General features: G+C 54.7%; 1 protein-coding gene across 1 annotated transcript; it reads left to right on the top strand.

The window, feature by feature from the left end:
* Positions 1–3,427: 3,427 nt before the first annotated feature.
* SBK2 (SH3 domain binding kinase family member 2) lies at positions 3,428–13,472 on the top strand. Its single transcript, XM_010379198.2, has 4 exons — positions 3,428–3,507; positions 4,283–4,537; positions 11,001–11,203; positions 11,760–13,472. The coding sequence occupies exons 2-4, from the start codon at positions 4,285–4,287 to the stop codon at positions 12,348–12,350; spliced, it is 1,047 nt and encodes a 348-aa protein (XP_010377500.1). The 5' UTR covers positions 3,428–3,507; positions 4,283–4,284; the 3' UTR covers positions 12,351–13,472.
* Positions 13,473–22,162: the final 8,690 nt, after the last annotated feature.

Here is a 22,162-nt window from a genome sequence, read left to right as displayed (position 1 = left end):
CCTCCCGAGTAGCTAGGACTACGGGCACCCGCCACCACGCCCGGCTAATCTTTTGTATTTTTAGTAGAGACGGGGTTTCACTGTGTTAGCCAAGATGGTCTCGATCTCCTGACCTCATGATCCACCCGCCTCAGCCTCCCAAAGTGCTGGGATTACAGGCGTGAGCCACTGCACCCAGCCATCATGGAGTTCTGATGGGATCACTCCTCTCCTCTAAGACCTTCGGTGGCTCCCACTGTCCATGTCCCAAGATCTGAACTTCAGGACCCAACACCGTGTAAACCTCACCCTCTGCCTCTCTTATTTCTCTGGGCTCTGGGTGATGTCATGGGAGTCACTCACCTGTTCTGGACCTAAATCTACACATCTGAACACACATATGCACACACACACGTGCATGCATGCACACACACACGCACACACACGCATCCATGCATGCATGCACACACATGCATGCATGCACACAAGCACACACACGCACGCACACAAGCACACACATGCACACACGCACGCACATGCGCACACACGCACACACATGCACACATGCACGCACATGCGCACACACGCACGCACAGCTGCTGGCAGACATTGGCACACTGTGTGGCCTCCACCGAGAGCATCTTCCCCCTGTCGCATGGCTCCAGAAAGCGGCCCCCAGCCCCAGCCCTCTCTAGCCTCCAGGGGAACTTGTATTGGAACAATCCGTGTCTCTTTCTGACTCTCCAGGCTGGACCTGGTCTTCTCCATATTTAGATCCTTCCCAGTTCTGCTCCCACAGAGCACCATGGATTGCGATTGTCCCAGCTCCGTCCACCTTTCTCAGACCCACAGTGAGAGCCTCCTAAGAGCCAGGTCTGGTGTCGATGGGTCTCCTTCCTCACCAAGGCCAGCCCGAGTCCCGCAGTCCCACGGCACCTCCCAGATAGGACACAGAGACTGACTTGTGGAGGTTCACGCCCGCAGGACGGGGACGAACCAGATCCAAATCCGAGACCCCAGCACCCAGCGGAGGGTCAGGAACTGGAAACTGTTTCCTATGCAGGAAGGTATGCTTTCAGGCTGAGAATTGAGCTCACTACATACGACACGGCATCCTGGGCTCGATCCATCGTGGAAGCGCTGTGAAGTAACAGTCTGGTGTTGGGCCAACTGTGAACCTTGTAGTTTTGACAAATGTCTCTTGGTTTGCATTGCGACACTGGCACTGGCGGAGGGTGGGGGGGGGGGGGGGTGCATGGCAACTCTCCGCAGGATCTTGGCAACCATTTTATAAACCTAAAATGATTCCAAAATAAAAAGTTTATTTTAAAAAATTAAGTGACTTCAAATCAGTCATGTCAGGACAAACCTGAAGGGTAGGCCGGGCGCGGTGGCTTAAGGCTGTAATCCCAGCACTTTGGGAGGCCGAGGCGGGTGGATCACCTGAGGTCAGGAGTTCCAGGCCAGCCTGGCCAACATAGTAAAACCCTGTCTCTACTAAAAATATAAAAATTAGCCAGGCGTGGTGGCACACGCCTGTAGTCTCAGCTACTCAGGACACAGAGGCATGAGAATCACTTGAACCCGGGAAGTGGAGATTGCAGTGAACTGAGATCGGGCCACTGCACTCCAGCCTGAGCAACAGAGCAAGACCCTGTCTCAAAAAAATAAAAATAAGCTGGGTGCGGTGGCTCATGTCTGTAATCCCAGCATTTTGGGAGGCCAAGGCAGGTGGATCACCAGGTCAGGAGATCAAGACCAGCCTGGCCAACATGGTGAAACCGTCTCTACTAAAACATACAAAAATGAGGCCAGGCGCGGTGGCTTAAGCCTGTAATCCCAGCACTTTGGGAGGCCGAGACGGGTGGATCACAAGGTCAGGAGATCGAGACCATCCTGGCTAACACGGTGAAACCCCGTCTCTACTAAAAAAAAATACAAAAAACTAGCTGGGCGTGGGGGCGGGCGCCTGTAGTCCCAGCTACTCAGGAGGCTGAGGCAGGAGAATGGCGTAAACCTGGGAGGCGGAGCTTGCAGTGAGCTGAGATCCGGCCACTGCACTCCAGCCTGGGCGACAGAGCGAGACTCCGCCTCAAAAAAAAAAAAAAATGAGCCAGGCATGGTGGCGAATGCCTGTAATCCCAGCTACTCGGGAGGCTGAGGCAAGAGAATCGCTCAAACCAGACAGTTGGAGGTTGCAGTGAGCCGAGATCGCACCACTGCGCTCCAGCCTGGGCGACAGAGCGAGATTCCGTCTCAAAAAGGAAAAAAAAAAAAAAAAATGAAAAACCCTGAAGGGTGGGTGCAACCGTCCCAGAAAAAAACAGGGGTCTGAAGTCCCACTGTGGCCCAAGGCTTGGAGACTTCGGAGTGGGGCTTAATCTCCCTGTGCTTCGAGCAGGGAGGCACCCACTGGCCTGTATTCCTACTGTGTGCTTTCAAACGATTTGTATTGTTATTCCTGTCTTTGGAATCAGGAGCCCACCAGACCCTCCTCCCTCAGACCCAGGAGTCCAGGTCCACAACCACCTCCTCCCTCAGGCCCAGGAGTCAGGGTCCTGTGTAGAAAATGAAATCATCTCTGGAACCCACCCCCGCCTTGACCCCACCCAGCTGCCCCATCAATGCCCCATTGACAGGTCAGACACAAGTGCTTGGAGAGGGGTGTGCAGGGGATCAGATGCTGGGGTCTTGTTTGGGGAAAGAATGAGACAATGAGATTCCAGAACGATGCAGTGTGGGATGACCTCAGACTTAGGGGGGCGGGAAGCAGGTGGTGGAGCAACTGGGAAGAGAGGGGCCTTGAGGGGGGTAGGGGAGGCCTCAGTTCTGTGCCTGAAAACTTCAGATGGGTGGGGGAAGCTAAGGCCTGGACTCCTGGGTCTGAGGGAGGAGGGGCTGGGGCCTGGACTCCTGGGTCTGAGGGAGGAGGGCCTGGGGCCTGGACTCCTGGGTCTGAGGGAGGGGGAGGCGCTGGGGCCTGGACTCCTGGGTCTGAGGGAGGAGGGGCTGGGGCCTGGACTCCTGGGTCTGACGGAGGAGGGGCTGGGGCCTGGACTCCTGGGTCTGACGGAGGAGGGGCTGGGGCCTGGACTCCTGGGTCTGACGGAGGAGGGGCTGGGGCCTGGACTCCTGGGTCTGAGGGAGGAGGGCCTGGGGCCTGGACTCCTGGGTCTGAGGGAGGGGGAGGCCCTGGAGCCTGGACTCCTGGGTCTGAGGGAGGAGGCACTGGGTCTGGACTCCTGCGTCTGAGGGAGGAGGCGCTGGGTCTGGACTCTTGGGTCTGAGGGAGGAGGGCTTAGCTCCTGGGTCAGGGTATTCGCCTGACCACAGCCAGTTCCAGGAGTCATCACACGGTGTCGCTCTGCTCCCAGTGGGGACAGAAGGGGCGGGCCGAGGGGCGGGGCCTTACGACCCCCAAAGTCGGGGCGGGGTCTTGGTCCTGGGCAGGCGTCTGCTGGCATGGGCCCTAAGTGCCAGGCACTGACCACAGCCGGCGGCCGAAGGGTCAGGCGGGCCTTGGAGGAGGTGAGGTCTGGAGGTCTGAGCCTAGGTTGGGAGGTGGGCAAAGTGCCCTGGCCTGAGGTGGGCAGCACCTGAGGGTGACTGCGCCAGGTGGCCCGAGTCCTTAGTCCCTCAGGGGAGCCCGGGCTGCACCTGGAGGCTGTAGAGCGGTGGAGGGTGAGGGAAACAGAATCTGGGGGTCCTCAGTCGTGTGAATTATGAGGCTCCGGGAGAGAGGTGGGCTGGGGGCCTGGACCCCTGGGTCTGGCGGAGGAGGTGCTGCAGGTCTGGGTCTGAGGGAGGTGGCTGGGCTGTGAAAGTGCAACCCCAGGCCTGTCAGGAGCTTGGGGACTGATCCCGAGTGCTTGGTCCCATGCAGGACCCAGCCATCCCAGGCCCTCTGCACAGCCCGCCCTCCCAGCCCTGAGCCCAAGAGCACCTGTTTGTTCTCAGGAGACAGAGGCTACTCATCCACCCCCAGGGCCCAAGTCTGTTTGCTTTGGAAACAAGATGGGGGAGTCTCAGTGGGGATCTGGTTCATCTTTCAATGTCAGGGTGGCGGGTGGCGGGTGGCGGCTGCGGCACGCAGGGATGTGGGGGCAGGGACATCTGTGACCTAGGGTTTGAACTCACACCAGAGACTGGTCCCCCGCCTCTCACCAAGAGGGAGACTGAGTCACAGTTAGAAGTGCGATGAGCCCCCAGCCCCTCCTCCCTCAGACCCAGGAGTCCAGACCCCCAGTCCCCTCCTCCCTTGGGCCTGGGACCTGAGCCTGGGAGCCCCTCTCTGTCCTTGCAGAGATGCCCGGCAAACAGTCTGAGGAAGGGCCGGTGGAGGCAGGGGCTTCGGAGGATAGCGAGGAGGAGGGTCTGGGCGGCCTGACGTTAGAGGAGCTCCAGCAGGGCCAGGAGGCTGCCCGGGCGCTGGAGGACATGATGACGCTGAGTGCTCAGACCCTGGTCCGAGCCGAGGTGGACGAGCTCTACGAGGAAGTCCGTCCCCTGGGCCAGGGCCGCTATGGCCGTGTCCTTCTGGTCACCCATCGTCAGAAAGGTACCAGGCTGTGGGGTCCGAGGTGGCAGGGTTCAGCTAGGGGTGGGGCACAGGCCTGGGGTAGCCCAGGCTGGGGAGGCTGGTAGGCCTGAATCAAGTCTTACCTCTGCCCTCCAAAACTGTGTGTTTTTTGTTGTTTTGGTTGGTTGGTTGTTTTTGAGACAGCGTCTGGCTCTGTTGCCCAGGCTGGAGTGCAGTGGCACAATCTCACTGCAACTTCCACCTCCCAGGTTCAAGTGATCCTCCTGCCTCAGCCTCCCATGTAGCCAGGATTATAAGCCTGCACTACCACAGCCAGCTGCATTTCTGTGTGTACATTTTTCTTTTTTAGTAGAGATGAGGTTTCCTATATTGGCCAGGGTGGTCTTGTACTCCTGGCCTCCAGTGATCCGCCTGCCTCAGCCTCCCAAATTGCTGGGATTACAGGCATGTAATCCTAGCCACGGTGCCCCGCCAAAAACTGTGTGCTTTTTAAGGAACTCCCTTGCCCTCTCTGAGTCTCAGCTTCCTCCTTTGAAAAACGTGGGTAATGATTTCTACTTGGAAGAAGAGTTGATCCTCTGAGTGTATGTGGATTGCCATAGTTACTGGGGGTGTATGTGGATTGCTCTGGTTGCTGGGGGTGTATGTGGATTGCTCTGGTTGCTGGGGGTGTATGTGGATTGTTCTAGTTGCTGGGGGTGTATGTGGATTGCCATAGTTGCTGTGGGTGTATGTGGATTGCTCTGGTTGCTGGGGGTGTATGTGGATTGTTCTAGTTGCTGGGGGTGTATGTGGATTGCCGTAGTTGCTGGGGGTGTATGTAGATTGCTCTGGTTGCTGGGGGTGTATGTGGATTGTTCTGGTTGCTGGGGGTGTATGTGGATTGCCATAGTTGCTGGGGGTGTATGTGGATTGTTCTAGTTGCTGGGGGTGTATGTGGATTGCCGTAGTTGCTGGGGGTGTATGTGGATTGCCGTAGTTGCTGGGGGTGTATGTGGATTGCCGTAGTTGCTGGGGGTGTATGTGGATTGCCATAGTTACTGGGGGTGTATGTGGATTGCCGTAGTTGCTGGGGGTGTATGTGCATTGCTCTGGTTGTTGGCAGTGTATGTGGATTGCTCTGGATGCTGGGGGTGTATGTGGATTGTTCTAGTTGCTGGGGGTGTATGTGGATTGCTCTGGTTGCTGGGGGTGTATGTGGATTGTTCTGGTTGCTGGGGGTGTATGTGGATTGCCGTAGTTACTGGGGGTGTATGTGGATTGTTCTAGTTACTGGGGTTGTATGTGGATTGCTGTAGTTGCTGGGGGTGTATGTGGATTGCTGTGGTTGCTGGGGGTGTATGTGGATTGTTCTAGTTGCTGGGGGTGTATGTGGATTGCTCTGGTTGCTGGGGGTGTATGTGGATTGCCATAGTTACTGGGGTGTATGTGGATTGTTCTAGTTGCTAGGGGTGTATGTGGATTGTTCTAGTTGCTGGGGGTGTATGTGGATTGTTTTGGTTGCTGTGGGTGTATGTGGATTGTTCTAGTTGCTGGGGGTGTATGTGGATTGCTCTGGTTGTTGGCGGTGTATGTGGATTGTTCTGGTTGCTGGGGGTGTATGTGGATTGCTGTAGTTGCTGGGGGTGTATGTGGATTGCTGTGGTTGCTGGGGGTGTATGTGGATTGCCGTAGTTACTGGGGGTGTATGTGGATTGTTCTAGTTGCTGGGGGTGTATGTGGATTGTTCTAGTTGCTGGGGGTGTATGTGGATTGTTCTGGTTGCTGTGGGTGTATGTGGATTGTTCTAGTTGCTGGGGGTGTATGTGGATTGCTCTGGTTGTTGGCAGTGTATGTGGATTGCTGTAGTTGCTGTGGGTGTATGTGGATTGTTCTAGTTGCTGGGGGTGTATGTGGATTGCTCTGGTTGCTGGGGGTGTATGTGGATTGCTCTGGTTGTTGGTGTATGTGGATTGCTCTGGTTGCTGGGGGTGTATGTGGATTGCTGTAGTTGCTGGGGGTGTATGTGGATTGCTTTGGTTGTTGGCGGTGTATGTGGATTGCTCTGGTTGCTGGGGGTGTATGTGGATTGCTGTAGTTGCTGGGGGTGTATGTGGATTGCTCTGGTTGTTGGCGGTGTATGTGGATTGCCGTAGTTGCTGGGGGTGTATGTGGATTGCTGTAGTTGCTGGGGACAATGCTGGGGAAGACAGAGCTCCGTGCTCAGGAGCCTCCTGTGGCAGCTGTAGTGGTCACCGTGGGATGATGCAGAGTGATGCTGTCTGCTAAGCACTTAGCAAGGCCGGCACACAGTGAGTGCACAGAACAGCTCCCCACTACCCTGCAGCCTTTCTACCAAGCGCACACACAGCCTGTGTCCTTCCATGAAAGAGAAAATAGGGAGGCAACCTGAGGTCGGTCAGTTCAGGGCACGTCTTTTGAGGCCAGCCCTGTGCTGGGGGGTCAAGCGGGCAGGGGACCCAGAATTGAATCAGAGCCAGTCCCTGCCTTCAAGAACCTCATAGCATGAATGCAGAAAAAGTGTGCATTCTTCTGCTGGGGCTGCCATAACAAAGGCAGCGGCTTCCACAACAGAACTTTTTACTTTCTTCTTTCTTTTTTTTGAGATGGAGTCTCGCTTTGGTGCCCAGACTGGAGTGCAGTGGCACAACCTCCGCCTGCCAAGTTCAAGCGATTCTCGTGCCTCAGCCCCGCAAGGAGCTGGGATTACAGGCACCTGCCGCCATGCCCGGCTTATTTTTGTATTTTTAGTATTTTGTATTTTTAGTAGAGAAGGGGTTTTACCATGTTAGCCAGGCTGGTCTTGAACTCCTTACTTCAAGTGATACCCCTGCCTCGGCCTTCCAAAATACTGGGATTACAGGCGTGAGCCACTGCGCCCGGCCTTTTTTCTTTTTCTTTTCTTTTCTTTTTGTTTTTTTGAGATAGGGTCTTGCTGTTGTTCAGGATGGAGTGCAGTGGTGCAATCACAGCTCACTGCAGCTTTGACCTCCTGGGCTCAAGAGATCCGCCCACCTCAGCTCCACAAGTAGCTGAGCCTACAGCCGCATGCCACCATGCCCGGGTAATTTTTAAATTTTTGTTTAAAGATGAGGTCTCACTGTGTTGCCCAGGCTGGTCTCAAACCCGCCTCAAGTGATCCTCCTGCCCCAGCCTCCCAAAGTGCTGGGATTATAGGCATGAGCCACCGCACCTGGCCAACAGCAGAGCTCTGTTTCCTCACAGCTCTAAAGGCTGGAAGCCCGAGATCAAGATGTCAGCAGGGCTGGTTCTCCTGAGGCCTCTCTCCTTGGCTTGCCTTTGGCCATCTTCCCCCTGTGTCCTCACATAGTCGTCCCTCTGTGCATGTCTGTGTCCTGATTTCCTCTTCTTTTTTTTTTTTTTTTTTTTTTTTGAGACGGAGTCTGGCTCTGTCGCCCAGGCTGGAGTGCAGTGGCCAGATCTCAGCTCACTGCAAGCTCCGCCTCCCGGGTTCACGCCATTCTCCTGCCTCAGCCTCCCCAGTAGCTGGGACTACAGGCGCCCGCCACCTCGCCCGGCTAGTTTTTTGTATTTTTTAGTAGAGACGGGGTTTCACCGTGTTAGCCAGGATGGTCTCGATCTCCTGACCTCGTGATCCGCCCGTCTCGGCCTCCCAAAGTGCTGGGATTACAGGCTTGAGCCACCGTGCCCGGCCGATCTCCTCTTCTTATAAGGACACCAGTCACATTGGATGAGGGCCTGCCCACTCTAGTGACCTCATTTTACCTCTTTAAAGACCCTCTCTCCAAATACAGCCACATTCAGCAGTATGAGGGGTTAGGACTCCAACATACGAGTTTTGGGGAGACACAATTCAGTAATAACACAGAGGACAATAATGCAGCCACGCAACAGCACACCTCGGGAAGAGGCGCAGACTCAGAGATCCAGCCCTGGGTGCTCACAGAGCCGGAGGCATGAGCAGTAACGGGCGGGGGCGTTGCCAAGGAGGCCCCTCCACAGGCGTTTCACTGAACCTGCACCTGGAGGCCTCCAGCACACCTGCCTCTGGGCTGCACGATGCTGAGGCCCTGAGCATGTCACTGTCGTTAGGAAGCTCAGGGCACTGTGGGAAGCGCAGATGGGCAGGGATCGCCAACACTGGGTGGCGTGGCCACGGCGGCAGCGATCGAGCGCGCTGTGAACACACAGAAGAGACGTCACTGCATCTGGCTGGGGAGTGGGTGGGGGCGGCCGGTGTTTTCGATAAGGAAGGATTTATTTATTTATTTATTTATTTTTATTTTATTTCATTTTTTTGGAGACAGAGTGCAGTGGCACAACCTCAGCTCACTGCAACCTCCACCTCCCGGGTTCAAGCAATCCTCCTGCCTCAGTCTCCTGAGTAGCTGGGACTACAGGCATGCACCACCACACCTGGCTGATTTTTGTATTTTTAGTAGAGATGGGGTTTTACCATGTTGGCCAGGCTGGTCTGGAACTCCTGACCTCAAGTGATCCACCCACCTTGGCCTCCCAAAGTGCTGGGATTACAGGCATGAGCCACCGCACCCAGCCTTTCTTCTCCTTCTTTCTCTCTCTTTTTTTTTTTTTTTTTTTTTTGAGATGGAGTCTTGCTCTGTCACCCAGGCTGGAGTGAGTGCAGTGGTGCAATCTTGGCTCACTGCAACCTCCGCCTCCTGGGTTCAAGCAACTCTCCTGCCTCAGCCTTCCTGACCTCAAGTGATCTGCCCACCTCAGCTTCCCAAAGTGCTGGGATGACAGATGTGAGCCACCGTGCTGGGCCGATGAGGGAATTTAGCCCAGTCACACATGGCCTTGTGATGGGAAAGGTTGCACCCTGGCAGCTGATGGCTCAGAAATCAAAGAAACCAAGCTGGGCGCAGCAGCTCACACCTGTCATCCCAGCACTTTGGGAGGCCAAGGCAGGAGGATTGCTTGAGCCTAGGAGTTTGAGACCAGCCTGGGCAACATAGCGAGACTGCCTCTACAGATTTTTTTTTTTAAAAAACTTAGCCAGTTAGCAGGAATTTCTGGTGTCAGGGAAAAAACAAATTAGCTGGGTGTGCAATTAGCCCCGTGTGGTGGTGCACGAATGTAGTCCCAGCTACTTGGTAGGCCTGGGCAGGAGACTTGCCTGAGCCCAGGAGGTGGAGGTTGCAGTGAGCCACGACTGTGCTGCGCACTCCAGCCTGGACGACAGAGAAAAACCCTGTCTTAAAAAAAAAAAAAAAGGTGGGGGGGCGTGTGTAGTGGCTCATACCTGTAATCTCAACGCTTCAGGAGGCTGAGGCAGGTCATCACCTGAGGCCAGGAGTTCGAGACCAGCCTGACCAACACGGTGAAATCCCATCTCTACTAAAAATATAAAAATTAGCTGGGTATGGTGGCAGGTGCCTGTAATCCCAGCTACTCGGGAGGCTGAGGCAGGAGAATCGCTTGGACCCGGGAGGCAGAGGTTGCAGTGAGCCAAGATCGCACCACTGCACTCCAGCCTGGACAACAAGCGTGAAACTGCATCTAAAAAAAAAAAAAAAAAAAAAAAAAAAAAGACAACATCAGAAGTTCCTGTCTTCGGGGAGTTTAGCTTCTAGGAAGTCGTTTCCACCCGTGACAAAATCCACAATTCCTAACTGGCTTTCTTGCCCAGTATAGGTTCCCTTTCCCCCAGGTGTCTCAAAAATATCTTTTTGCCTCAAACGTGGGTTTGCTGTCATGAGAAGCCAAACGAGGTCATTGGAGAAATTTCATGGTATCCCTCCATCTCCATGGCTATGGGCTTGTAAGAAAGCGGGGTAGAAATTCACCACATACTGTTATTGTTTTATTTAACTTTTTAGAGATGCCACCATGCTCAGCTAATTAAAAAAAAATTTTTTTTTTACTCTGTTGCCCAGACTGGAGTGCAGTGGCACAATCTCGGCTCACTGCAACCTCTGCCTCCCGGGTTCAAGCAATTCTCCTGCCTCAGCCTGCCGAGCAGCTGGGATTACAGGCATGCGCCACCACAACTAGTTTTTTGTGTTTTTAGTAGAGAAGGGGTTTCACCATGTTGACCAGGCTGGTCTCGAACTCCTGACCTCAAGCAATCCACCCGCCTCAGTCTCCCAAAGTGCTGGGATTACAGGCGTGAGCCACAGTGCCCGGCCTTTTTAAAACTTTTTTTTAGAGATAGGGTCTCACTGTGTTGTCCGGGCTGGTCTTAAACTCCTGGCCTCAAAGGATCCTCCCGCCTCGGTCTCTGAAAGCATTGGGATTTCAGGCCTGAGCCCCCGGCTGGGCCCCAGCGTGCTGTAACTATTGGCACTGCTGGTGATGCTTGGGTGGCTGTGCTGTTAGGGTGGGCTCTGGAGGGAGGTGGGAGTTGGAGGAGATGGAGATGGCCTATGGGAAACAGTCCAAGCTGAGGGACCATCGGGGGGACCACAGGGGAACAGAGCAGCTGGCCCAGGTGGCCCTTGGCTTCTGCACACCTCCCACACTTGTCCCTCTGCCCCAGGCACACCCCTGGCACTGAAGCAGCTCCCGAAACCCCGCACGTCCCTCCGCGGCTTCCTGTACGAGTTCTGTGTGGGGCTCTCGCTCGGCGTGCACTCAGCCATCGTGACAGCCTACGGCATTGGCATCGAGTCAGCACAATCCTACAGCTTCCTGACGGAGCCCGTCCTGCACGGGGACCTCATGGCCTTCATCCAGCCCAAGGTGTGTAGGCAGACCCCCAAGCCGCCTTCGAGTGCCTCTCCTGCCTCACAGGAACGTCCTGAGCAGCCTGGGCCGCAGGAACCACAGCCACTGCGTTGGGCCTTCCCTACCCTCCCCTACCCCCTGGAGGCTCCTCATGGGGCCCACAGGACTCGTGGAGTTGTTAGGCCTCTTTGGAGTTCATAGACATCACAGAACCCACACGATACACTATGGAGACTCACCAGGCAGCATCAGGTCACACTGGACCCCAATCAAGTCACAGGCCCTACAGGGTCACCCGAGGCCCCGCTTAACCTACAGGCCCTACAGGGTCACCTCAGGCCCCACTGAACCCACAGGCCCCATGGGGTCACAGTAGGCCTTATGGGGTCACCCTAGGCCTCCTAAACCCACAGGCCTCACAGGTCACACTCGGCCTCGCGGGGCTATTCACCGTCTTCCTTACCGGCCTCCTTAGTGTCCTGGGCCTGCTTCCTGGGCAGAGGAGAGGCCCCGCGGTCTCGGTTGCCTTCCGTGGCCTCGGGGCACTGGGCCGTGACCCCTCTCCCCGCAGGTGGGCCTCCCACAGCCCGCAGTGCACCGCTGCGCCGCCCAGCTGGCCTCCGCCCTGGAGCACATCCACGCCCGCGGCCTGGTGTACCGCGACCTGAAGCCGGAGAACGTCCTGGTGTGCGACCCGGACTGCCGGCGCTTCAAGCTGACCGACTTCGGCCACACGAGGCCTCGCGGGACCCTGCTGCGCCTGGCCGGGCCGCCCATCCCCTACACGGCCCCCGAGCTCTGCGCGCCCCCGCCCCTCCCCGAGGGCCTGCCCATTCAGCCCGCCCTGGACGCCTGGGCGCTGGGCGTCCTGGTCTTCTGCCTCCTCACCGGCTACTTCCCCTGGGACCAGCCCCTGGCCGAGGCCGACCCCTTCTACGAGGACTTCCTCATCTGGCAGGCGTCGGGCCAGCCCCAGGACCGTCCTCAGCCCTGGTTCGGCCTGGCCCCCGCGGCCGACGCGCTTCTGTGGGGGCTGCTGGACCCTCACCCCCGAAGGAGGAGCCCTGTGAGCTCCATCAGGGAGCACCTGGGGCGCCCCTGGAGGCAGCGGGAGGGTGAGGCTGAAGAAGTGGGAGCGGTGGAAGAGGAGGCTGGGCAGTGAGGAGGCCCGGGGGGATGCAGAAAGGGAAGCTGCCCCATCCAGGCCTCCAACGCCGACGGCTTTTGGTTTCTCCTCTGTGTGTTTTCATCCATGGGGCTTGGGATTCCCCTCTGCGTCCTCCTCCTCCCTCCTCTCTGCAGGCTGCATGCCCCCCTGGGTCCATGGGGGCCTCAGACCTCTGCATGTCCCTCCATACCTGCCGCCACCTTCGCCAGGGTCTCAGACCTCCGCGTGTCTCTCGGTACCTGCCGCCACCTTTCTCAGGGCCTCTGCACTCGCTGTTTGCTGGGTACACTTTAGGCTCATCCCCTCATCCCTGCGTTTTCATTTTCTTTTTGAGACAGGGTCTCCCTCTGTCTCCCAGGCTGGAGTGCAGTGGTGTGATCTCTGCTCACTGCCGTCTCGAAATCTACAGCTCAAACAATCCTCCTGCCTCAGCCTCCTGAGTAGCTGAGACTACAGGCATGTGCCCCCACTCAAGGCTAATTTTTAGCATTTTTTTAGAGATGGAGGGATCTTGCTATGTTGCCCAGGTGGGTCTCAACTCCTGGCCTCAAACAATCCTCCTGCCTCAGCCTCCTGAGTAGCTGGGACTACAGGCGTGCGCCACCATGCTCAGCTAATTTTTAAAAAATTTTTTAGAGATGGTGGGGGGTGAGTCTTGCTATGTGGCTCAGGCTAGTCTCAAACTCCTGGCCTCAAGTGAGTCTCCTACCTTGGCCTCCCACAGTGCTGGGGTTACAGCTGTGCATCCTAAACGCTAACTGCCTGCCTCCTCATCCCCCCACTCTATTATTTCTCTAGAACATGCATCCTCTTCTCACTGCATGGCTTACTTTTTATGGTTATTTTGTGAGTTCCTGGAGTTGAGGGTCTTTGCCACCTCCCATTTGCTGATGGACTCATGGACTCAGCCATGGCCTGCAGCAGGGGTCAGGAAATGTCTGTTAAATAAATGAACCCGTCTGGTATGGCGCGGCCTCCCCTCCGTCCGTCCTCCCGCCGTCCTCTCTCCTTCTCTCCGGCTGGGTCTCCCTCCCACGTGGCACCACCCTCTCTGTGATGTGTTTTGCCTTCTCTCGCCCCAGCCACTCTGCAAATAAACTCCGTCTGGCACTCAGATCCCAGTGCTGCTGCGAGTCTGTCTGCTCGGGAACGAGAAGGGGAGTTTGCATCAGAGGGCAGGTGGAGGGGGCGGGAGGTGCAGAGGTGGAGAGACAGAGACACAGAGACACAGAGAGCAGGGAGAGATGGAGAGAGACAGAGACACATACACAGAGAAACAGAAATGGGGGAGAGAAAAAGAAGGAGAGATGCAGATAGAGAAACACACACACAGAAAAAGAAACAGGTGGAGGAAGAGAGAGAGAGAGTGTCAGAGAAACAGAGAGACACAGACACATACAGAGATAGAGAAACGGGGAGAGAGAGAGAGAAACAGAGAGATGGAGAGAGACAAACACACAGAGAGAGATGCAGACAGAGAGAGAAAGAGAGGAAGGGGGAGAGAGAGACGGAGGGGTGAGGATGAGCCGCCTGAGCTCATGGTGCTGCCTGAGCCTCCCCACTGTCCTGTAGGGTATCCTGGCCGCAGAGCTGTGGGCAAGAGGGAGTGAGCCACTTGCTTCTAAGAATCCCTTTCCTTTACCAAACCAGTTTGTGTGCTAACAATGGAATGAAAAATACGGTCCTCAGAGCTTCCATCAAGGAACTCTATATGCATGTGTGGATAAGTGTGTGAGTGCGTGTGTGAGTGTGTGTGCATGTGTGAGTGTGAGAGTGCGTGTGTGTGGGAGTGTGCGTGTGCATATGTGAGTGTGCACATATGTGCAAGTGTGAATGCCATGGGAGCATGAGTATGTGTGCACCAGCGTGAGTGTGCATGTGTCCGTGTGTGTGCACGCAAGTGAGTGTGCATGAGTGTGCACATGTGCGAGTGTGACTGTCCTGTGGGTGCATGAAGTGTGTGCATGTGTGTGATTGAGTGTATGTGTGTGCATATATGAGTACAAGTGTGCACATGTGTGCAAGTGTGTGTGAGTGTATGCATGTGCATGTGTGAGTACAAGTGTGCACGTGTGCAAGTGTGAAGGTCATGTGTGAGCACTAGTATGTGTGCACCAGTGTGAGTGTGCATGTGTCGCCAAGTGTGTATGTGTGCATGTGAGTACGTGTGCACATGTGTGCAAGTGTGACTGTCATGTGTGAGCATGACTATGTGTGTGCCAGTGAGTGCCTGTGTCTCCACGAGTGTATGTGTGCACATGTATGAGTGTGTGCATGTGTGCAAGTGTGAATGTCGTGGATGAGCATGTGTGTGTGTGAGTGTGCACATGTGTGCAAGTGTGTCATGTGTTAGCATGAGTACGTGTACACCAGTGTAAGTGTTCACGTGTGAGCATGAGTATGTGCGCGTGTGTGAGTGCATATGCATGCAAAGGAGGGAGGATGGGGTTGTGTCTCACTGCGCGTGGATGATAATACAGGTTTGTGCCTGTTGTGTGTCCATGAGCATCTGAGCTTGTGTGTGCTGACGTACTTGTGTGTATGTGGGGTGAATGTGACTCGCAATGTGTGGACATCGGATCCGTGTGTGTGCGCGCACATGCCTGTCAATGTGTAGCCAGGGTGGGAAGGTCACGCAGGCGCCGCGGGCGGGCACCGCCTGGGCCCTCTCTCCTTCGCACCTTCCTCCTCTCTCCCCGGCCCCTGCTTGGCAGCTGCCCTGTTTGCAAACACTCTGTCTTCCTCTCGGCACCCTCCTTGGCCTCAGGCCCAGAGCAAGGCTACAACTCGGAGCTGGATCGTGTGTCACGCACTGCCTGGACCCTGCATACCCCGCAGGGCCCCTGCTGTGGCCACCGAGGTGTTGCCTGGAGCAGGACTGACAGCAGGTGTTCTCCTGTGGAGTGACCCCAAGGAGCCTCTGAATCCAGGTTCGAGCCATAGCGCTGGGCCTCTGACCTGGACAATCCGGGTGAGCTTCCTGGAGTAGGGATCATTGGAGAGAAGAAGACAGGTGTCAACAACGGGAGTGGGGGATGGGGGGTGGGGGTGAAATATTTCAAGACCTCCTGCCCCTTTATCTGTGAATGCGAAATAACCTGAGCTATTAGGCCAGTGTCCCAGAAAGCTGGAGGTGGCTGGGATGTGGCATGCTGGGTGGGAGTGGAGACTGGGCAGGGGGCAGTGGGGGACGGGGTGTTGATTGCTGGCGGCAGCTGAGGATTATCCGGAAGGCGATAATGACCAGCTTGTCACCCGGCAAAGCGCAGAGGAGGGACATAAACTTCCCAGGAAGGGCCTGACACTGACAGGCAGGCAGGGATGACACTAATTAAGTAATGGTTGGTGCTGGCCGGAGGCTGAACCCCAACCAGGGATCTCAGAGGTCACACCTGCTCCCCGACCTGTCCCCAAGAGGGTGACGGGGGTCTCTGGGCTCACCCCACGGGGCAGCCAGGTTCCTGCCACGCCCACACACCAGGCCGGGGGCAAGGCCCGGAGTCGAACCCAGCTGGTCTCCCGCGCATGGTCCCTGCTGTTAACCTGCAGGGATGTCCTGCTGCACTCAGCGGGAGGAGGGGCTTGGGGGCGTGGGGGTGAGGGTGTGTGTGCGGGTGAGTGTGAGTGTGTGAGCGTGAGGGAGCTGTATGTGTGGGGGTGAACATAAACGTTTCAGATTGAGTATGGGTGTAGGTGTAACTGTGAGGATGTGTGAGATTGTGAGATTAGTGTGTGAGAGAGACCAAGACACTGTATGAGAAAGCATGCATGTGTGTGAAAGAATTATACAAGCACGGGCAGGCGCGGTGGCACATGCCTCGAATCCCAGCACTTTGGGAGGACAAGGCAGTCGGATCACAAGGTCAGGAGATTAAGACCACCCTGGCTAACATGGAGAAACCCTGTCTCTACTAAAAAAAAAAAATAATACAAAAAATTAGCCAGGCATGGTGGTGGGCACCTGTAGCTACTTGGGAGGCTGAGGCAGGAGAATGGCGTGAACCCAGGAGGCGGAGGTTGCAGTGAGCTAAGATCGCTCCACTGCACTCCAGCCTGGGCGACAGAGCGAGACTCCGTCTCAAACAAACAAACAAAAATAATAGAATATAAAAGCATGGGCCGGGCACGGTGGCTCACGCCTCGAATCCCAGCACCTTGGGAGGCTGAGGTGGGAAGATGGCTTGAGGTCAGGAGTTTGAGACTAGCCTGGGCAACTAGTTTATTGAAAGTTTGTATTATCTTTTTTTCTTTTCTTTCTTTTTGTTTTGTTTTGTTGTTGTTGTTGTTGTGCTTTTTTTGAGACGGAGTCTCCTCTGTCACCCAGGCTGGAGTGCAGTGGCGCGATCTCAGCTCACTGCAAGCTCCGCCTCCCGGGTTCCCGCCATTCTCCTGCCTCAGCCTCCCGAGTAGCTGGGACTACAGGCGCCCGCCACCTCGCCCGGCTAGTTTTTGTATTTTTAGTAGAGACGGGGTTTCACCATGTTAGCCAGGATGGTCTCGATCTCCTGACCTCCTGATCCGCTCGCCTCAGCCTCCCAAAGTGCTGGGATTACAGGCGTGAGCCACCGCGCCCGGCCTGTTTGTTTGTTTTTGAGACAGAATTTTGTTTTTGTCACCCAGGCTGGAGTGCAGTGGCGCAATCTTGGCTCACTTCACCCTCCGCCTCCCGGGTTCAAGTGATTCTCCTGCTTCAGCCTCCCAAGTAACTGGGACTACAGGTGCCCAACACCACGCCCAGCTAATTTTTGCATTTTTAGTAAAGACAGGGTTTCACCATGTTGGCCAGGCTGGTCTTGAACTCCTGATGTCAAGTGATCCTCCTGCCTCGGCCTCCCAAAGTGCTGATATTACAGGCGTGAGCCGCTGCACCTGGCCTTAGTGATTTTGCTTTTAAGTATCATTATTTAAGAAACACATTTTGTAAGGCTGTAGGTGCCATACATAGCGATTCCTCTGATGGATCTGGGCAAAGTCAATTGAAAACCTCCTGGAAAGGATTCACCATTCTAGATGTCACCATGAAGGACATTCGTGACTCAGAAAAGGAAGTCAAAATGTCAACATTAACAGGAGTTTGGAAGAAGCTGATTCCAACCCTTATGGAGGACTTTGAGAGGTTCAAGACTTCAGTAGGAAGTCACTTCGGATGTGGTGGCAATAGCAACAAAACTAGAATTAGAAGCGGAGCCTGAAGATGGGATTCCATTCCTGCCATCTCATGATAACACTTGAACAGACAAGGAGTGCTTCTCATGAATGAGCACCAAAAAAAGCAGTTTCTTGAGAGGGAAAGTACTTCTGGTGAAGATGCTGTGAATGTTGTTTAAATGACAATAAAGGATTTAGAATGTTAATAAACTTAACTTGATAAAGTAGAGGCTGGGTTGGAGAAGATTAACTCCAACTTTTTTATTTTTTTAGAGTCAGGGTCTTGCTCCATTGTCCCGGCTGGAGCACAGTGGCGCAATCATAGCTCACTGCAGCCTCCATCTCCCGGGCTAAGTGATCCTTCCATCTCAGCTTCCCAGGTAGCTGGGACTATAGGTGCACTCCACCACACCTGGCTAATTGTTTTTTTGTTTGTTTGTTTGTTTTTGAGATGGAGTCTCACTCCGTCGCCCAGGCTGGAGTGCAGTGGCGCGATCTCGGCTCACTGCAAGCTCCGCCTCCCGGGTTCACACCATTTTCCTGCCTCAGCCTCCCGAGTAGCTGGGACTACAGACGCCCGCCACCATGCCTGACTAATTTTGTTGTATTTTTAGTAGAAATGGGGTTTCATCGCGTTAACCAGGATGGTCTCGATCTCCTGACCTCGTGATCCTCCCGCCTCGGCCTCCCAAAGTGCTGGGATTACAGGCGTGAGCCACTGTGCCTGGCCAGCTAATTTTTAATTTATTCCTACAGACAGGGTCTTGCTATGTTGCCCACGTTGGTCTCAAACTCCTGGGCTCAAGTAATCCTCCTGCCTCAGTCTCCCAAAGTGCTGGGATTACAAGCGTGAGCCACTATGCCCGGCCTGACTCCAATTTTGAAAGAAATTTTTACTGTGGACTAAATATTATCAAATAGCATCGCATGCTACAGAGAAATCTTTCATGAAAGAAAGAGTCAAGGCCGGGCGCGGTGGCTCAAGCCTGTAATCCCAGCACTTTGGGAGGCCGAGACGGGCGGATCACGAGGTCAGGAGATCGAGACCATCCTGGCTAACATGGTGAAACCCCGTCTCTACTAAAAATACAAAAAACTAGCCGGGCGAGGTGGTGGGCGCCTGTAGTCCCAGCTACTCGGGAGGCTGAGGCAGGAGAATGGCGTGAACCCGGGAGGCGGAGCTTGCAGTGAGCTGAGAACCGGCCACTGCACTCCAGCCTGGGCGACAGAGCGAGACTCCGTCTCAAAAAAAAAGAAAGAGTCAATTGATGCAGCAAACTTCATTATTGTCTTATTTTAAGAAATTGCCACCCCAGGCTCCAGTAACCATCACCCTGATCAGTCAGCAGCCATCAGCATCAAGGCAAGATCCTCCACCAGTAAAAAGATTATGACTTGCCAAAGACTCAGGCGGTCGTTAGCATGTTTAACAATAAAGTATTTTTAATTAAAGTATGTAATTACTTTTTTTTTTCTTTTTCAGATAGAGTCTCGCCCTGTCACACAGGCTGGAGTGCAATGGCATCAGCTTGGCTCATGCAACCTTCGCCTCCCTGGTTCAAGCAATTCTCCTGCCTCAGCCTCCCTCCTGGGATTACAGGCGCACACCGCCGTGCCCAGATTAAATACTTTTTTTAGACATGATGCTATTGTACACTGAATAGTCTATTGTATGGGCTGAGGCAGCGGCTCACGCTTGTAATCCCAGGACCTTGGGAAGCCGAGGCGGGCAGATCACCTGAGGTTGGGAGTTTGCGACCAGCCTAGCCAACATGGTGAAACCCCGTATCTACAAAATTACAAAAACTACCCAGGTGTGGTAGTGTGCATCTGTAGTCCCAGCTACTCAGGAGGCTGAGATGGGAGAATTGCTTGAGCCCAGGAGGTCAAGCCTGCAGTCAGCGGTGATTATACCACTGCACTCCAGTCTGGGCAACAGAGCGAGACACTGTCTCAAAAAAAAGGCCAGGTGTGGTGGCTGACACCTGTAATCCCAGCACTTTGGGAGGTCAAGGTCAGCCTGGTCAACATGGTGAAACCTGCCTCTATTAAAAATACAAAAATTAGCTGGGCGTGGTGGCGGGTGCCTGTAATCCCACCCACTGGGGAGGCTGAGGCAGGAGAATTGCTTGAACCCGGGAGGGGGAGGTTGTAGTGAGCTGAGATCACGCCACTGCACTCCAGCCTGGGCAACAGAGCAAGACTTTGTCTCAAAAAAAAAAATATATATATATATATATATATATATACATATATATAGTTTTAAAAAAGGCAGAATTTGCTTTGGTGGCTCTGGGCAGAGCATGAGATTCCAGGTTTATGAACAGCTTCCACGTGAGGCCAATGCTGCAGGCCCGTGGGTCACATTTTGAGGTGCCAGGAATATGAGAAGATGACTTTAGAGTATGGATCCAGCATCGGACCCAGCTCTCACTCACGCAAACTGCTTACCTGCTGCGTTCTTTGGACCCTCCTGTGTCAGCACTCATAGGAGACCATGTCCAATGCCCAGGGAAAATCAAAGATATGTGTCTTCCTTCATACCCCTTAGCTCATGAAGGAAGTCCTCTCTGCTCCAGCTTTGCTCTCTCTCTGTGTGTGTGTGTGTGTGTGTACCTTAACCGCTGTTGAATTTCATCAAATGTTTTCTGCGGTTCTCTGTGTCTGTGTGTGTGTGTCTGTGTGTGTGTGTGTGTGTAGCATGTACCATAATGGCTGTTGAATTTCATCATATGTTTTTCTCTGTGTCAACTGAGCTTGCTGGGCCTGTGCAGCTACTGTTTTGGGTTCATTGCAAGCTGGCAGGCAGAGGATCAAGCTCAGCTGTCCCGTGGGAGGTGTCCGGAGCCAGGGCCAGCAGTGGGCGGGGGCTGGCCACCCATTCTGGCTGTGGGCCCTGGGGCCAGATGTTTGGGCTTAACTGCCTGGCCAAGCAGGGATAGAGTGACTGGGTAATTAAGCACTACCTTCTACAGAGCTGGCAGAAGGTGGCAGGGGGCGGAGGGGCCTAAGACCAGAGTGCCCCACAGCACCCCCCTCCACCTCTGGCCTGCAGAGAGGGGCCGGGAGCCCGAACCCCAGGCTGGGCCCTCTGTTACTTTTGATGGGGGTGACCCAAAGCCAGGGTTCATCTGCTCCCACCTGGACATGGAAAAGGAGCCGCTTTCTTCCACGTTGGGGTGCTGCCCTGTGACCCCCGACTACCTAGGGCAGAAGCTCTCCCCTCAGCCTCCCCAGGGAACCAGTCAGCAGTTATTTAAGTCTCGGGGCTTAATGAGATCTGGGGAACAGAATTCTCAGCGTGCTCCTTCGCCCGCTGGCAGGAGCACACAGTCCATCCATCAGGACCCCCCGACATTATCCGCCCCCCTTCCCCCGCCACGCAAGTAACTGGACCCTGTTGGCCTTTGCAGGTCTGCGGGGGCGCCAGCCTCCATCACCTTCCACGACCTCTGAGCTGAGAGAGGAGGAGGAGGAGGAAATGGTTTCCTGCCTGAGGCTGCAGGAGCCAGGATCAGAGCAGCGGGATCTTCCAAGACGGCCCCCAATTTACAAACCAGCCAGCTGAGGCACGGAGATGGGAAGGAGCCCACCCACGGCTGCTTGGAGTGGGGCAGTCATGGAAGCCCTTATCTGGAAGCCCAGGCCACAGTCAAAGCACGGAAATTCAGATCACCATATTCAGGGTTGGAGTCCCTGGCTCTGCTGTATGCCCTTTGGCAAGGGGCCTGCCCTCTCTGAGCCTCAGAGTCCTGTCTGAAACGGGGATCAAAGTTCCTCCCTCAAAGGGCTGTGGTGAGGACTGGATGTAGTATATTAAAAGTCCCTGCAGTGTTAGCACAGAAAAGTGCAGGCAGGCGTGGTCGCAAGCACTGTCGTTAACCGAGCACATTCTACACGCCACGTTGTCCTTATCCGCACGGCCACATTTAATCCTCACAACCCCATGAGGCAGGTGCTATTGCTCTCCCCATTTTACAGGTGAAAAAACTGAGGCTCAGAGAAGGGAGGGAAACTGCCAGAGTTCCACAGGCGGGACATGGTTAAGCCAGGACTTGAACCCAGGTCAGTCTGACACAGCTGTGCAATATTTTCTTTCTTTCTTTCTTAATAAAGATGGGGGTCTCACTATGTTTCTGGTCTGGAACTCCTGGCCTCAAGCCATCCTCCCACCTCGGCCTCCCAAAGTGCTGGGATTATAGACATAAGCCACTACGGCCAGCTGAAATATTATTTTAAAAGCAAGGGCCCTACGTGCCAAGCATGGTCCACCACGTGTTCCCTGAGTGATCCGGGGCGCATGGCCAAACCTTTCTGTGCCTGGATGCCCAGATCTGCAGAATGGGGATAAATACAATAATTGCTTTCACACGACGGGCGCTTGTCAAGAGCCAGCGTAAGCACTCTCCTAGGTATTAACTTATTCAATCATTACAGCAACCCCATGAGGTATGTGTACTATTATTATCCCTGTTTTATAGTTGGAGAAGATCAGACCCAGAGGTTAAGTAACTGGTTTATGTTTACTCCCAGCAAGGACTCAGACTCAGGAATCCAGGCTGCAATACTCACCTCCTCATCTGCTGAGCCGTGGTAACAGTACCCTCCTCGGCAGGCACTCGTTAAGACAAAGTGACATCACCATCCACGCAAAGCCC

Source organism: Rhinopithecus roxellana, chromosome 12, assembly GCF_007565055.1.
Source record: "Rhinopithecus roxellana isolate Shanxi Qingling chromosome 12, ASM756505v1, whole genome shotgun sequence".
NCBI lineage: Eukaryota > Metazoa > Chordata > Mammalia > Primates > Cercopithecidae > Rhinopithecus > Rhinopithecus roxellana.
Note: the sequence above shows the minus strand (reverse complement) of the source record. Positions and strands in the feature narration are given on the sequence as shown.

What these genes read in the sequence shown, in the direction of transcription:
- SBK2 (XM_010379198.2), top strand. Translation starts at nt 4,285, where the DNA reads ATGCCCGGCAAACAGTCTGAGGAAGGGCCGGTGGAGGCAGGGGCTTCG. An exon ending in GGTCACCCATCGTCAGAAAG is followed by an intron (nt 4,538 to 11,000) that starts GTACCAGGCTGT and finishes CCTCTGCCCCAG; the next exon opens with GCACACCCCTGGCACTGAAG. An exon ending in TGGCCTTCATCCAGCCCAAG is followed by an intron (nt 11,204 to 11,759) that starts GTGTGTAGGCAG and finishes CTCTCCCCGCAG; the next exon opens with GTGGGCCTCCCACAGCCCGC.